This window comes from Crocodylus porosus, unplaced genomic scaffold, assembly GCF_001723895.1.
Source record: "Crocodylus porosus isolate Cpor-Errol unplaced genomic scaffold, CroPor_comp1, whole genome shotgun sequence".
NCBI lineage: Eukaryota > Metazoa > Chordata > Crocodylia > Crocodylidae > Crocodylus > Crocodylus porosus.
This window is the reverse complement of record NW_017728914.1, coordinates 28878258-28893699: the sequence shown is the minus strand read 5'-3', so window position 1 is coordinate 28893699 and position 15442 is coordinate 28878258. Positions and strand designations below refer to the sequence as shown.

Genomic DNA, 15442 nt, shown 5'->3' with positions numbered 1-15442 from the left:
GTGACAAACTTTATACTGCATTACAAAAGATGTTTCTCATTTTGCTGATTCTGTTTCTTTTTTTGTTTGCTTGGTTTTTTGTTTTTTTTACTAAATAGGTTTATAACTCAGGTTGAAGAATGGGGGAAAAACAAATCCTAAAATCCTGACATTTAGAAAAAAGCTGAAACCACTTTTCCTACTACAAAACATCTCATTTTTTTTTTTTTACAGAAACACCCAAATAATTAATTATAACAAGGGAAGAGACAGAAAAATGAAAAAAAAGGATCTTAGAATAAACGTCTAACTTCTGTTCTAGGACAGAATTGTCTACTCTGATCAGTATGGGGCTCTAAATGCCATTACTGTGAGTTATGCACAGGGTATGGAGGCTGAACAGGTTCGTGAGCGAATACAGATCAGGGAGGAAAATTCTGCCCTTACTTTGGTGTTGAATCACTAATTTCCACTCTAAGTTATAAAGTGTGAGCTGCCCCCCAGGGTGTGAAGCTGTAAGTACTAACTTCCAATGCAAAGCCCAAATCTGCTTAATTTACATTACACTAGAGTCTGTCAGGAAAATTAAAATCCATTTTATTCAGCATTTTAAGGTGAAATGTATATAAACTACACTTTTAAATTAAATCATACCCTTCCAAAATTGGTCTGCTTTAAGATTTCTAACCTTAGCAGATAGAATGAAGATGTCTCAGCAAATATTAATTTCGTGTTAAAAAATGTCCACAAGACAAAATAAAAAATTCTTAATTTACAAGAAGCAGTGTAAACAGCAAAAACAAGAGAAGCCACGAAGTTTCACACACCAGCCACTGGCAGATGGTTGCTCCAAATATTTATAAAACTTTGTATCTTCCTTTGTTGGTTGGTTGGTATGAATTTTGCTGCAATGAAAGAGGAAAAAGAAGTCAATCACAATGGCTTGCCAAAACAGATGAATAATGATTTGTAAAAACTGCTCAGCAATAAGTGGATATTAAAAATAATTACAGAGTTGCTCAGTAGTAACACACTCTTTGCAATTTGCAAGGAATTTTTATGCAGATTTCAACAATTTGAAAAATGGAGCAAAATTAGTTCCAAAAACAGACAGCAAGAGCAACATAACCTCCAGACTGTTGAGCTGAAAGACCACTGGCAGGTACCTTGAAGAGAAAGGCAGAGCCTACGATATTACTGGTGATTGCTTCCCCCACCCCCAACAAGGCTTTTACTACTGAAGGTCTCAAAATTCCATTTCTTATGACAATTTCAATTTCCTCTGAAAACAGGAAGCAGAACACAGAAGGCTACCACACCATGGTGTACTGTCCACAGCAAGGTAAAGAAAGAAAAACAAACCATGACACAAATGGTACTAAATACCAGGAGGGTTAAAAACCAATCTGTTAAAATGCAGCTCTGCCTTATGGAGCCAGAGACAAAAATTGAATAGGAAAACGACTCTTCCAGGAGTCTGAGATCACAAAATTTAGTTAGTGTCCTGTCTCCATCTGCTGGTTGTTCATAATACCCATAACACGTGGAGAAATGTATTTTCCTTGCTGTTCACTGCTACACCATTTTCTACATTTTCTGATACGTAGTCCCAGATATTAACAGAGACTTATCTTGTAGGTCAGGTTTAAACATTCCTGCAAATCTTAACAAAGCCATCTAATACATTTCACTTACTAATCTGATTAGTTCTTCCTTTATAAGTCTCGTGATTTCAGCCTTTGCTTTCTGCACAGCCAGCTCATTGGCACCTGGACAGCAGAAAACAAACGTTAGAATTGCTTCTATATACTACGTGTAAAGAGTAAATGTTGCAGGTTTACTGTCAAGGCAATCAAAATGTTTCAATGGTTTGCTGTTGAACTGTAATAAATGTAGACTACCAGCACTGCTTTTTTTTTTTTAAAAAAAAGGAGTAACCTACTTAAAAACTTTAATCCCTGTTTACAGCATTCAGTAACATCCTGGAACAAGTTTGTTTACAGACAAACTAACATTAGCATGGAGCATGTCAAAAATAAACATGAGATTCACTAGGCTACACACAGTAGATTTGATCAGTTATATGACCCCTGCCAGAAATTGCAGGGGAACAGCACGCTGTATTCTTTTTCCATATCAACTCAAACAAGATCTTTATATTTGTCCTCATTTTTAGTACCAAATGAATTACTGTTACTCTTTTTCAAATATTTTCATACAGGGCGACCATATAAGTCTCCTCATTATGGACACGCAAAGTTTTCACAGGATCAAAGTTCCTACAACTCCAGGAACCGTTTGGCAAAAAGTATCGAGACAAATGAGTAGGTACCCATACTTATTCTCAAGATAACAAGAATATCTGGGAGTGAAGATCCAAAGATGTATGCCACAAAGAATCAAACGCCTACGTATAGCACACGGAAAACATCTCTAATTAAAAAATACCCATAATACTTACTCTCTATAGCCAAATAAATTTTTCGTTCGCCTTCTTTAGGCTCTTTGCCTGGAGGGAAATATGTTCCTCTGATTGTAATAGCAGCTTCAGAATATTCACTGATTCTCTGCAGAGCTTCCTTAGATGTAACTTTCCACCTGGCAGTCTGAACAAAAAAGATTAGGAGAAAGATATTTGCAATTCAGCAACAACATTACCTGGTGAGATCCACTATTTAACAGAAATGTCTTAAGTGGAATTTTGGTTTCAAACAATGAGGCAACTGCCCAGTTCCAAAAGAACGTATGCAATAAAATCCATGTTACCACTGCATCAATTATGTCAGGGAAATAAATGGGAGGAAAAAAAAGGATGGATCTGCAGGACCACTGGAGGGAGAGCTCTCAAGGTTCTCCATTTTGTTTCTTGGGAAGTCAAAAAAGTAATAATTATTCTTGTTATGCTTTTACCCAGCAGCACTCTGCCGAGAATATCATTTACCGAGCCTTTCATGGGAATCGACTTCCAAGACAAGTTTATTCTGCTAATTCTCATCATCAGCATTATGTTTTTCAGAAAGCTCTTTAGGGGTGCAAGTCTTTGTTGAAAGCAATTCTTCTAAGAAACAAAATTAAATGCTATTATAAACATGCATCTCTGCATGCCTACTTATAAAAGCTCAGATACTAATGTGTGGAAAGAGATGATGAGATTTCAGTAGAAAATATCAGCATATAATGGGGGTTTTTTTCAAAGAGACAAACTGCATGGTCTTGTATATGAACTAGTTGTAACTATATCAACTACATTCAGTGTTGAAAGGCAGGAATAGGATGCATCTCATACTGTATTTATACGTATGTAACTTGACTCCTATTAGGAAAAGACAATGAGTTGCCCCCTTGGGAGTTTCTCAGTTTTGTTAGGTTGAGCAATGGCACTGTCCCTTTGTCGGAGGCATAAGGGGCATTGAGGCACTTCATTCCCACTGGTAGGGCTGGGTGGTATAGCTGGTGCCTCTGAAATTATGAGATGAATAGGTGAGTGAGCCAAACAAAAAGGCGGCCAGAAGAGACGCTGGAAAAATAAACTATTTTTTTCCCTAGATTTACATGCTAATAACTTCCTTGGGAAGCATTTTGGAATGAACCTCAAGCACTGTGCACCTCTGAACTGAGGAACAAAGCCAATAGGTAGATGGTACTTATTACCACAGTTACATGTCAAGAGGATGTGGCAGAGGAAGATCTGAGAGGCCCAGAAATCCCTTCTAATGCAAGATCACGTTATAAATCTGCACAGTCCCAACTAAAACAGTGTTAAGTGACAGTTATTAAAATATGATTCAACAAAAATCAGTTACTTGCCTGTGGGAAGTCATTGATCTCCAGTTCCTCCTCATATCTCTTAAAGGATTCATTTTGTCCTCCCTCCTGTTTCTCTTCCTCCTGTTTCTCTATAGGTACATAATTGAGCTTAGCATTGATCTTTTCAGCCAGTTGCTCTGCAATGGTTTTGGCAGATACAGTAGGAGCCTGAATTGTGCCTCCTCTCAAGATAGCGTTTGTTGCCTGCTGCATCACATCCTGTAGTAAAAGAGGTTTGTATTCAAAATGAGGTAGCCAGAGGCAGCAGCACCCTAAAAACCTGGCCTTTTTAGAACCAGAGTTGCTTTAGAAAGTTTCTACACACATCAATATGGACAATCTGAAAACCTTCCTTTCCTTTCCCTCCTCTCTCAGCAAGAGAAAGCCTTGTTTCATCCCAACATGCCAAGGCTAACATTGGCTATAATCCCTTCCCTATCCCTGCATCCCCACACTCACTCCTTGTCCAAGTACCAAGCCAAACAAGGATGGCATCCCTCCCCACGATGGATATAAAACCCCAATGGTACTGGTCAATTGAGCTGACTTAACCTTGGAATTATAACTCTGTGAGAAATTATAAGATCCTGAACTGGAATTTCTGGCAGAAAGGAAATTTTAACAAGTGTTTTTCTGACATGAACCAGCCTGGCCATCTGCCCCAGCTGCTGGCAACTTCCCTGCCACACGGGGGGGAAACAAGAATCCTCAGTTCTCAAGTAAGGGCTCCCAGGCTCTCCACCACACAGCCGGGAGCCTGGTGTCCCAGAAAGCCCCTATTAGAGCTATAACTCCCAGGGTTGCCAAGCTCTCAACTCAGCAGCAGCCCCAAGGCTGTTGCATGGTAACGCAAGCCCAGAACCACTAAGATCGGTAATTCAGACTCCCCAGCAGCCCGCCACGTAAATAGGCTAGAAATGCCTGTTCATGAAACTTGTTAAGATTTATTCAAAATAGTTTGGTTTAAAGGAATTCACATTTTCCAACGAACTGAAAATCATTTGTTTGGAAAACTCCCACCCAGTTTTACAGCACTGACACACAGCCCAGCCAGTCAGCCCCCAGGCTGTAGCGGTGCATGGGATTCTTCCATCCTAAGTGCAAATCCTTGTACTTGTCCTTGTTGAACCTCATGATATTTCTTTTGGCCCAATCCTCCAAGTTGTCTAGGTCACTCCTAGCCCTACCCTCCAGTGTATCTACTACTCCCCGCAGCTTGGTGTCACCTTCAAATATAACCCATTGTTCTCTCAAAATGTTGTTAACGTACACCCCCATTTTTCACTTTAATTTAAACAGCATAACCTCCAATAATATATTACATATTTCAGCCAAAAAGGACATTCTGCTACTGTGATAAAATTAGCAAGTTCTGTAGTCATGCTTGGTGAAATCAGACATAATTAATGCCTGTGTGTCAGCGCAGATGAAGAGCTCCCTGCTGTTATACTAATGCATTTTGTCACGCCAAAAAATTACAAATCTAGTAGTTAAAATATTAATATAATTTCCCACCCCCACTGAGTTAGCCCTATTTAGAGGATACAGACCAATCATAACAGCATCATGTGGCAGAACTACAGAGATCAACCTGTTCACATAGCTGTAAAACAAAATTAAATACATTATATTAAACATTTATTAATAGCTGCATGATAGAGAGCATGACCTTGAAGTGGAAAGGGACGAACACTTGTGCCTCTGCACCAAGATTCTTCTGGGCATTGATTCTCAATGCCAATCTTTTGGCAATTTCCAGTTTTTCTGCGTTACCAGCTGTGGGAGTAGGAGCATTAGATGTTCCTGGTGCTGCCATGTCTTTCACTCTCTTCTTTGAATTGAACATGCTCTCAATTTGTTCGTCAATCTAAAGGAAAGGACAACATCGGTACCACTGTTATGCTGTTCTTATCAACACTGTGGAAGGAAACACTAGGTGCAACTGCTTTTTTTTTTTTTTTTTTTTTGATTTGGCAACCAGTGAATGCTACAGTGCCAGTCAAGAACTATGGCAGAACAAAGAGAAAGGGTCTTGTAGTCAGAAATAGGATTGGGGATCAGAAGACTGGAGTTCTAATTCAGCCTGCACTACAAGTTACTGTCGGACCCTGGGTAAGGTGCATACACTATCCTCCAGTTTCACATTGAACTCTGAGCTCACTGCATGAAAAGTGCTACTTCAGGGTGAACTAAACAGCAAGTTTCCTTAATAATCACACACTGCAGACTGGGGAAAAGGCATTTGTATCACGAAAACTACACAACTGGGGTGAGGAAAGAGGAGTTCTTCAACTGCTCTTTTATCAGCAGTCAATGGAATAACTTTCCACCTCGCTGAAAAGGTATCAAACATTAAGTAATAGGATCTGATATGGATGTAGACAAGGAGAAAGCTGCCAGGTGCTTCTTTAAAACCCTGTAACTACAAGCTTTTTGTGAATGAGGTAACCACTCATTCCATTTGGTATAAGACTAATTAACTGTACAAGTATGAAAAATATTTGAGCCCGCTGCATGAAATAATATCATCCATTCTTAATCTACTTATAAAATACCAGTAAGTCACAGGTAGATGATTTTCAGCTCCTCATGAGAAAGAGATTTCATGAATTAAAGAAAGCACAGGACAACACACAAGATGTATTTAATAAACTAGAGTACAATATAACAAATAAAATATTTTGCAATTTGCTGCTGTACTGAATTTGTGCTATTAGGTGTTATCTGAACAAACTAAAATCCCTTATAATGTAAATTACTAGCTTATTTGTACTTACATCAACAGCTGTATCTTCATCATCTGAATCCTGCAAGCCAAGAGCAGCTTTTTGTAGTTTCTTGCGTTCATTTGCCAAAGCCTGTTCTGTTTCATCAAACTTAAATCCTTTGCCAGAGAAGCCACTACTCTTTTTAATAATCTTCCCTTCCTACAAAGCAAGAACAATTATTTTTCAAAAGAGATTCAAACACAAATTTTAAGAGACACTTCCAGCAGGAGTAAAATAGAGACTATTCTTTATTTTTACTACTGATTTACTGTTACTATTGATTTTAAATGTTTATGCATTAACAAAGGTAAAATTAGGGTACTTAGAACTTCTTCCAAACCATGAAAGAAGTAAGTTATAACAAAAAGCTTACACACAATTTTGTATCAATTCCATAAGAACGAGTAAGCCATTTTGGGTTTTGAGTGAAGAAGTAAAATGCCCCTTGAGGTGAAGAGAAATATTTGTTACCACACAAGAAACTCTTCATACTAGATATCTGGGGCATGTGCCTAGTGATGTGGTGTTAACTTTTTAGATCAGGGTATCAAACTCACCCCATACCCTGGACCAGATATGGACTACATAGCTCCCTGTAGGCACATCCAGCCCAGGGGATGTGGTTGCAGTAGCAGTTCCAGCATAAAACATGCAGCCACAGTGGCAGCTCCGGCACGGGGCATGCAGTGGCAGCAGTTCTAGCATGGAGTGGTGGCAGGGCTGACAGCTGAGGTGGTAGGGCTGTGGCAGCAGCAATGGGAGAAGTGCTTGAATCGTGACCAAGGCTGCATCAGCCCTCACTCACTGCCCTGCCAATGATCACCACATTCACTGGGGCCTTGCAGGCCCTGGATTCTGCAGCAGGTCCCCTGCTCTGGCCATGCCCAGTTTCTAGTTGGCCACCAACAGGTTGGTGGGCTAGACAGAGCACCTTTGTGGGCTGGATCTGGCCTGTGGCCCACATCTTTGACAACTCCATTTTAGACCATATATAAATATTACAAGAGACTTCACTGTCTTTTACATGAACCCTGATAACATCAGGTCCCAAGGCAGGCTCAGCGGTTCCTCTTCCAACTACACAGCCAGTTACCACAGTTAAATTCCCCAAAACAATCCAATTGCTTTCCATGAGTGTTATCAGAGGGTCAGTGAAACAACTCATGTGCACAACGTTATTCACATGCAGAATTTGTACCCAAATGTGTAAGCGACACAACATAAACACCACACACCAAAAAGGAAAGATTACTTACAGCTTTCTGCTGATCTTTGAAGTCAGCCCAGAGCTTCTCCAGTTCAGCAGGAACTGGATTCCCTGACAATTCCAAAGCCTTAATGATATCACCAGCATACCGTGCTTGATCTTCCGTAATAAAAGTGTATGCAAATCCCTATTAAAGGTTAATACACAACTGTAAGCCTAGTAATTGTTAAATACACCATTTCATTCTTTCATTGATCTTAGCAAGGGTACTGCATTTGATATCTTTTTTTTTTTTTTTTTTTTTTTTTAATAGAAATGGAGAGTATAAATAAATGCAGTTAACATGGCAACTGACAAACTCACTGTAAAATTAAAAGCTTTTCATTTAGGTCTGTCTCTGGTGGTGAGTTTGAAACAAGGCCACTCATGCTCATTTCCAGCACAAACAGCAAGAGCCAAATTCATAGAGAAAGTCTTACTCCAGAAAAGCATTATCTACATTCTGCAGGGATGCAAGGCAAAACAGGAAGCCGTGGTTTGAAATTTCCCCATTTCTCTAAAAATCATCTCCCTTCTTCTTATCAAATACAAATAAAATCTTTTTATTTCCCATTCCCATTTCAGTTACAACATTAATCAATATACAAGGCAGGGTTATCAATTAATTAAAAATAAAAACCACTTTTTACTAAGAAAAATTACTTTTACATACTTTATTGCCGGCTCGTCCAGTTCGGCCTGCTCTGTGCACATAATCTTCATAATGGTTGGGACAACTGTAATTGACTACCAGCATCAGCTGCTTTACATCCAGGCCTCTTGCTGCTACTGATGTGGCCACAAGAAGTTTGCACGCTCCATTCTTAAAATCATTAATTATGCTGTCTCTGTCATACTGATCAATTCCTGCAAGGAAGCAACACAACACCATACATTTAAGTTTGTATTTACTTCTATGTATCTACTGTCTTGGTTTTCAATAACAAAAAATGTTTCAGCTAAGCTGAAAGAACCCCCAGCACCAGGTTGTTGTGCATTTCCATCAACTCACCCATTTCAATAGACAATAGTTGAACTCTGAACAAAACCAGGCAGTCTCAGCAGAAGAGTAATTCTCTACAAAGACTGTCCCACCCAACTCCTCCAAACATTCTTTTAAAGAAAACAATCTCAATAAACAAGTTAAATTTGACCTGTCACAACTGAATTTTTCTGAAGGCTTTGTCCACTTTGCAAGTGCACCCAAAAGCGCAAGACATTTTTCATTAAAACCTGGGTTTTTCCTATGTCCTTGGCTAAATTTTCCCTGGCATTGTTACCGAAGTTAGAGAATGTGATATGCATGGGCTGGCTGCTGTATACCAACATCACTCTACATAGTTTTTGAAACACTTGGGGATGGCAGGTGTTTGAGTGAGAGATTTTTCTGCTTTACTTTTTAAATAACTACTTCATGGCAGAAGGGAAACAACAGCTACTAGCTTCTCAAAAGCTACAAAAATGGGGTTTTTTGCCTGCCCTCCAGGCTCTGCAATAGCAATTAGTTAATAATATTCCCAGAGATGTATTACTCTCGGTTCATAACCGTGTTGCATAAAGCGATATTTTGGCACATGACGGTGCTTTATAAGTTAACGTAATAAAGAAAAATGCCAAGTCAATTGCACTTCCACTCAAAATGTGAAGAAAAGTTATGTGAACTGCAGAAATATTCTAAATGTCTACAGTGACTCTATAAAGAAACATATAAAAACACTTTTCAATTATTCTACCCCATTGATCTAGCTAAAAGTAATATATGTCCTTAAGATTGCACATTACCTCCATGAAGTGACATGCAGGGATAAGAAGCTCTCATTAAATCTTTCAACAACCCATCAGCATGTTCCTGTTTATCAACAAATATGATAACAGATCCTTTCTCCTGATAATGTCCCAGCAGTTCAAGTAATTTCAAGAATTTGTTCTCTTCTTCTATAACAATCTAAAAGAAGCAAAACAGAAAAACAAAAGTAGAAAGAACAGAGATTACATCTTCAAACACAAAACTCTGAAGAGTCTAACAACATAAACTTCACAACATCTGTCTTTGATTACACTTTGATTAGCTTTTGAGTTTCAACTGAGCAGGAGAAGGAGAGAGAGAGAGAGAGAGAGAGAAATTCTTCAGGCCATATGCACAGACAGAAATGGAAGTACTAAAGCTGACAGTAAGGTAACCTATATGAAACAGTAAAAAAAACTAGATATATTGCTATCTGCAAATGAAGGGGCTTTTTGAGTGTTTTAGTGACTACTAATAAACCCAATGTTTACACTGAAGAGGCAATATTCAAATGAAAAGCGGCCACAGAAAAAAAATTCTCCGGACCAGCACAGCAACATAGGCATTAGGCAAGCCAAAGTGACTCCAAAATATAAGTGTACAATTATAGATTGAACTGCACTGCAATGATACTGCGATATACTTGTTCCCACATTCAGAGCTCTGCAGCCATCAGCTAGGTCAGGCTAATTCACTCTTATTTCAGTATTCCATCATAATTTTTTTTTATAGACATAAGCGCAAAAAAGGGCAACAATTACAAGCACGTCTTTTTTTCCTGTAACCCACAACTGTATCTAAAAGAAACTACAAGGATCAAAATGACTAACTACAAAATAGTAGAAGATCACCAGAGTGCTTGAAAATTAGAATGAACAATAGCGCAAATCTGCCAATTCGAACAGACTAAACATTCACCATGTAAGACCTGCATCATGAACCAACTGTGGAATATATTTTCAAGCATCATTCATTACAATGAGAATTTCTGGTTCCCATTAGACAAACACCTTTGCAGAAAAAACAAGATGGCAGCTCAAAAATGCCACTTTTAACTGCAAATGACTACTTTAAAAATACCTGTCATATTTTACTCACAGAGAGGGTTGCATGTCTATGAGAACTTTCCTACTGCTGTGTTAAACCAATTAGGTTGTGCTGTCTTTAAAAGCACTAGAAAACATTTCTGGAAATCTCCTCTCTCTCTGCATCTCCCAAAACATTCTTTATATCAAACTAGAAAATTGTGTCTCCTCACCAAAGGAAGGCTGGAAGAGCCTCACAAGGAATTCTAAAGGAATTAATGCCATTCATGCAAGGAAAATAAACTAAACTGACATGATAGGACTAGACTTAAAAAAAATTGCTGATTTTCTCTATCTATTCCAACACATACAAATAAAATATAAGCTACTGTTTCTCCATGTCAATGTTTCATTAAATATTCTTGCAGAAATGATTTCTTGCTACAGAAACAAAAGATGCAATTATGCAATACTCACTACATGTTGCTCCACATCAGAACAGACCACGCTTCTTCCCCCAACTTGAACCTCAATAGGTTTATTCAGAATTCGACGAGCTAAAGCCTCCATGGCTCTGGGGAAAGTAGCAGAGAACATGACCGTCTGACGATCAGGCCTGATGTTGTCTACAATGCGCATGACCTGGTTTAACAGTAAAATCCTGATTAACGTTGAAGTGCTCTAGCAACAAACTTTACACACATACATGCTCACATAAGCACCCTGTCATTTTTAAAGCTAAGAAATAATTGCATTCCACAAAATACAAACAGCTTTCTGCAAGTTACACCCTCTGGAGACCATGAGCCATCGCTGTTAGAGAAGCAACATTCGGTGGGCTCAGTTGGAACATCACAAACAAAACAGTGCTAGAATTTTGTACCCCTTAAAGGATCAGCACAACACAAACCTTCTAGTAGGGAGAAAAAGAAAAAAACCTTCCCAATTTTGAGAGAGAGAAAAAAAGCCTTGGGATAGTCCTGAAGCCCCAAACTAAAACCTACGTCACAGGAAAACCATCCCTCCCCCCTCACCATTACTCTCACTGCTTAAAATCCACTGTGCCATTCATTACCTGTGGTTCAAAACCCATGTCAAACATTCTGTCTGCTTCATCAAGTACAACGTATGTAACCCTACGAAGGTTTGTCACCCGTCCTATGAAAAGGAGAGGGGAAAAAACATGGGGAAACAAAATCAAACTGAAATTTGTTTTCCCCTCAGGAGTAATTTTAAATAAAGTGATAAGTATTCTGACTAGCTTCTAACCAACATATAAAAGTTAAATAGCATTTTAATTTTTTTTTTTTTAATATCACTAAAGGTGAGTTTTAAACTTCTTGTTCTAATGGCATTATATCTATCTATATATATTTTGAAAAATGTGTAAGTATGCACAAGGCCCTTTATTTTGTCAAACTCTTCTCTTGCATACCATCAAAGGGCCAGAAGAACCTGTAAAATTCAGAAAACAGCCCTCGCCAAAACACATCATAAAACTAAGACTGAGATGAAGCAACGAGCCACATCAGCCATAATCTGACAGCGCCACCTAGAAAAAAACATATTAGAGATTACAGCGCATGTGTGGAAGGCAAAGTTCAGTGCTAACTGATGCAGCCTCAGAAAAAAGGATTATTTTTATAATATAATATATAACATATAATATATAATGCCTTCTTGGCATTCAGAAATAATGATTTTTTTAGGTATTCATAACTATTTCTAACAAACTGCTAATAATATGCATAATACAGTATAAGCAATATTTTCCAACCTGTCTAGCAAATCCATTGACTTAAAAGACTTTGGGACAAGTGGAAGCAAGATGAACAGTTGTAAGCTTATACACACAGCTCACTTCGGAGCAGTCTTGCATAAACAAGTCAAAACCCTTCCCAAACAAGTACATGGGCATCTTTTAACAAGTATGCATAAAATACAAAGGGATTTTTCACAAATGCAATTAAAGCAAGTTTCTTCTAAAAAGCACTGACACAGGATTATGTCAGATTTCAAGCAATAATGTAGTGACACTCTGTTGAGAGTTCTCAGATTGGAATTATGATTTTCATATTCCAGAAACATTCTTTATTCAAACTGGCAGCTTTATCAAGATATGCAAATATTTATCATCTTAAATTAAGCAAGATTATAACTGCCTTGAATCCTCAAACTATTCTTTTTTAAGGAGTAATACAGAATTTGTAGATGTTGAATTCACACTAAGTTACCAAAATAAACTTTTCTAAAAATCTACATCTATACTTAATGTTAATATTTGCATCCCCAAATAATAACTCTGCAAAATTACTTGGGAACAGCATTAATGTACCTACCTTTGACGGATTAAGTCTTGGAAGCCCAGTTCTATAAGTCTTGAAGGTACTTTTTCCACAGAAGTTAAATAATGTCAACAGTTTAGTAGAGGTTTTGATGTGGAATATTTTAATAATCAAACTTTGTCTAAAAAGCATGCAATGATTATGCTAAAACAAAACCTCTTAAAGCTGTGTTATCCCAGCATATCCTACCTACATATTCAACTGAGGAAGACAGTAGTTTTAATTACAACTAAAATCATATTCAGTAATTCTTTCTGTTTTTTTATCAAGAGATAAAGGTTGAGACTTCTATTCGGCATGCCCTTTTTGAGGTAAAAGTCAGCTGTTAAATTATGTTAATATTAATTAGCATTGTGGAGGAATTATGTAAAAATAAGTGAAATTTAGGTAAGTCTCTCTTTACCTAAATTTCTCCCAATTTGGGGCAGATAGTTGTATATCTATAGTGCACAAAAATCCTTACAAAAATTTCAAACATACTACAATTACTGTTTTTCAAAATCAGCAAATGAGTAAAGAGTCATTTGTACTAGTGTACATGATAAAATGAATAACACAGCTTCAAGAAATATAAATAAATTCCAGAAGACCATTTATCAAAACATATGATCTCTTGAATTTCTTTATTTGCATTACACAAATATTTTTTAAAATGTGCAAAGGAAAAAGATTTCTACTCACCATTGTTAGCTGCTAACATGTCAATCATACGTCCAGGTGTGCAAACAATAATTTCAGCACCTCTTTTCAGTTCTGCGATCTGATTTTAAAAACACAGTAAATTTAATTTAACAAGCCATCTGAGTTACTTTTAGAACTGTGACCCTATAAATAAGAGAGTGAATGATACATGCAATCTTTTCAGTCACCATAATTAACTATACATGCAGCACTACAATAGCCCACTAATGGTTTTATGTATTTGTCATTTAAAGTTTTTACTTGCAAATTTCTTTAACTTCTTACCAGAAGTAGATCCATAGTTGCTACAAAAGCATATGATAGCCATATGAATCCTATATACAACAAGTACCCCATTTATGCTATTTTATGTAGGGACCTCAGAAACTCTACAGCAAGGATATCAAACATATGACCTGTGGGCCAGATCTGGCTCATGGTTCACTGGACCAGCCCCACATGCTGCATCTGACATATGGGCCAAATCTGGTGGTGCCGTGTGCTGCAGGCAGCACAGAGGGGTCAGCAGTTCAGGATGCCACATGCGATCCATGAAATGCTGCAAGTATTACCAGTTCCTATTTCCATGGCAAAAAACTGGCTTGCAAATTAAACTATCAAGCTTTACAAAAATGCTTGCTAAAGACAAGAAGAACTAAGAGAATCTAGGGGAGGTGTTTGAGGCATTAATAAAAATTAGGGAACTTCTGGAGGTAAAACCACAGAAGCCCTTAAGATGGTATTTCTAATTGTTATACTGCACAAATGCTTTAAGTACTGCCCAACTTCGCATATAAAAATATTCTGCAACTCTGGGAAATACATATGAGAGACTTAAAGCAAACTGGCTTGTAGAACACAGTTATATGTACATGAAGAAGCAAGGGATTGTTAAAACTAGACTTTCAAGGATGGCCATTTACTTCTAAGATACTGATACCTATAGAAAAGCAAAAAGGAGAGCTCAAACCAATACTGGATTTGTATGAAAGGATGTTACCTGAGGAGTGTCAAAAAATGTTTATAAATAAAATAGTATGTACCTGCTCACTGATTCCTGTTCCTCCATAGACACACACAACTCTAAGTCCCAGAGTCTTTGAGAACTTCTTACACTCCTTGGTAATTTGCAAAGCCAACTCTCGAGTCGGGGTCATGATAACAGCTGAAAAAGAAAAATATTAGAACCCACATAACAAGAAATGTAATTGATACTATTAATGACACAGTAAAAAAAAAAAAAATTTTACAGTGAAGTTTTAACCACCCCCAGTACAGTAATACAAATTTACTTTTGTGTCCAGTTTAAAACCCTTATTTGAAGAGCACTGCAGTAGTTGAGCCTGTGATGGAGGAAAAAAAAAAAAAAAACCATGACCAGATCTCCAGTAACATGAAAGAAAATTCTTCCTCTCCAACTTATGGAAACGCACTGTCAACTCTAATGCAAATGCTCCTAATGGATAAATCACTCCACAAAAGTAGTAAGTGGCTTGCTGAAATGACAGAATCTTCAATGGTTATGAGCAAGGAAACTTCTCTCAGGGCTACCAGACAGTTGTGAAATAAATCTCCAAGAGAGGAAGTGAAGACCTTTCTTAAGACCTTGCTGAGTGTGCAAAAAATATCTGACAAAGCATATCAAGAATTCTGTACTTCATCTCCTGCAACCAAGCAAGAAAGAGACCAAAGCTGACTTAGTCATAAGTCAGCCCCGGTCCCACATCCAGTGAAAAAATGTAAAGCAGCAAATTTCCCTTTCACTCCTCATGTTAAGCTGTTATAAGTAAGCTATACGTTGAAAG

General features: G+C 37.7%; 1 protein-coding gene across 1 annotated transcript in view; it reads right to left on the bottom strand.

Moving 5' to 3' along the window:
• Positions 1–74: 74 nt before the first annotated feature.
• The window catches only part of DDX46 (DEAD-box helicase 46), a gene marked incomplete at its 5' end in the record, with an annotated part of 25512 nt that continues 10144 nt past the window's right edge, over positions 75–15442 (bottom strand). The window contains 13 exons of the mRNA XM_019534730.1: positions 75–884; positions 1675–1748; positions 2441–2585; positions 3787–4005; positions 5456–5653; positions 6564–6713; positions 7811–7948; positions 8474–8667; positions 9583–9745; positions 11089–11253; positions 11687–11769; positions 13638–13716; positions 14681–14802. Of these exons, the coding sequence (XP_019390275.1) occupies positions 837–884; positions 1675–1748; positions 2441–2585; positions 3787–4005; positions 5456–5653; positions 6564–6713; positions 7811–7948; positions 8474–8667; positions 9583–9745; positions 11089–11253; positions 11687–11769; positions 13638–13716; positions 14681–14802 (1778 nt within the window). The remainder of the gene's footprint in view (positions 885–1674; positions 1749–2440; positions 2586–3786; positions 4006–5455; positions 5654–6563; positions 6714–7810; positions 7949–8473; positions 8668–9582; positions 9746–11088; positions 11254–11686; positions 11770–13637; positions 13717–14680; positions 14803–15442) is intronic.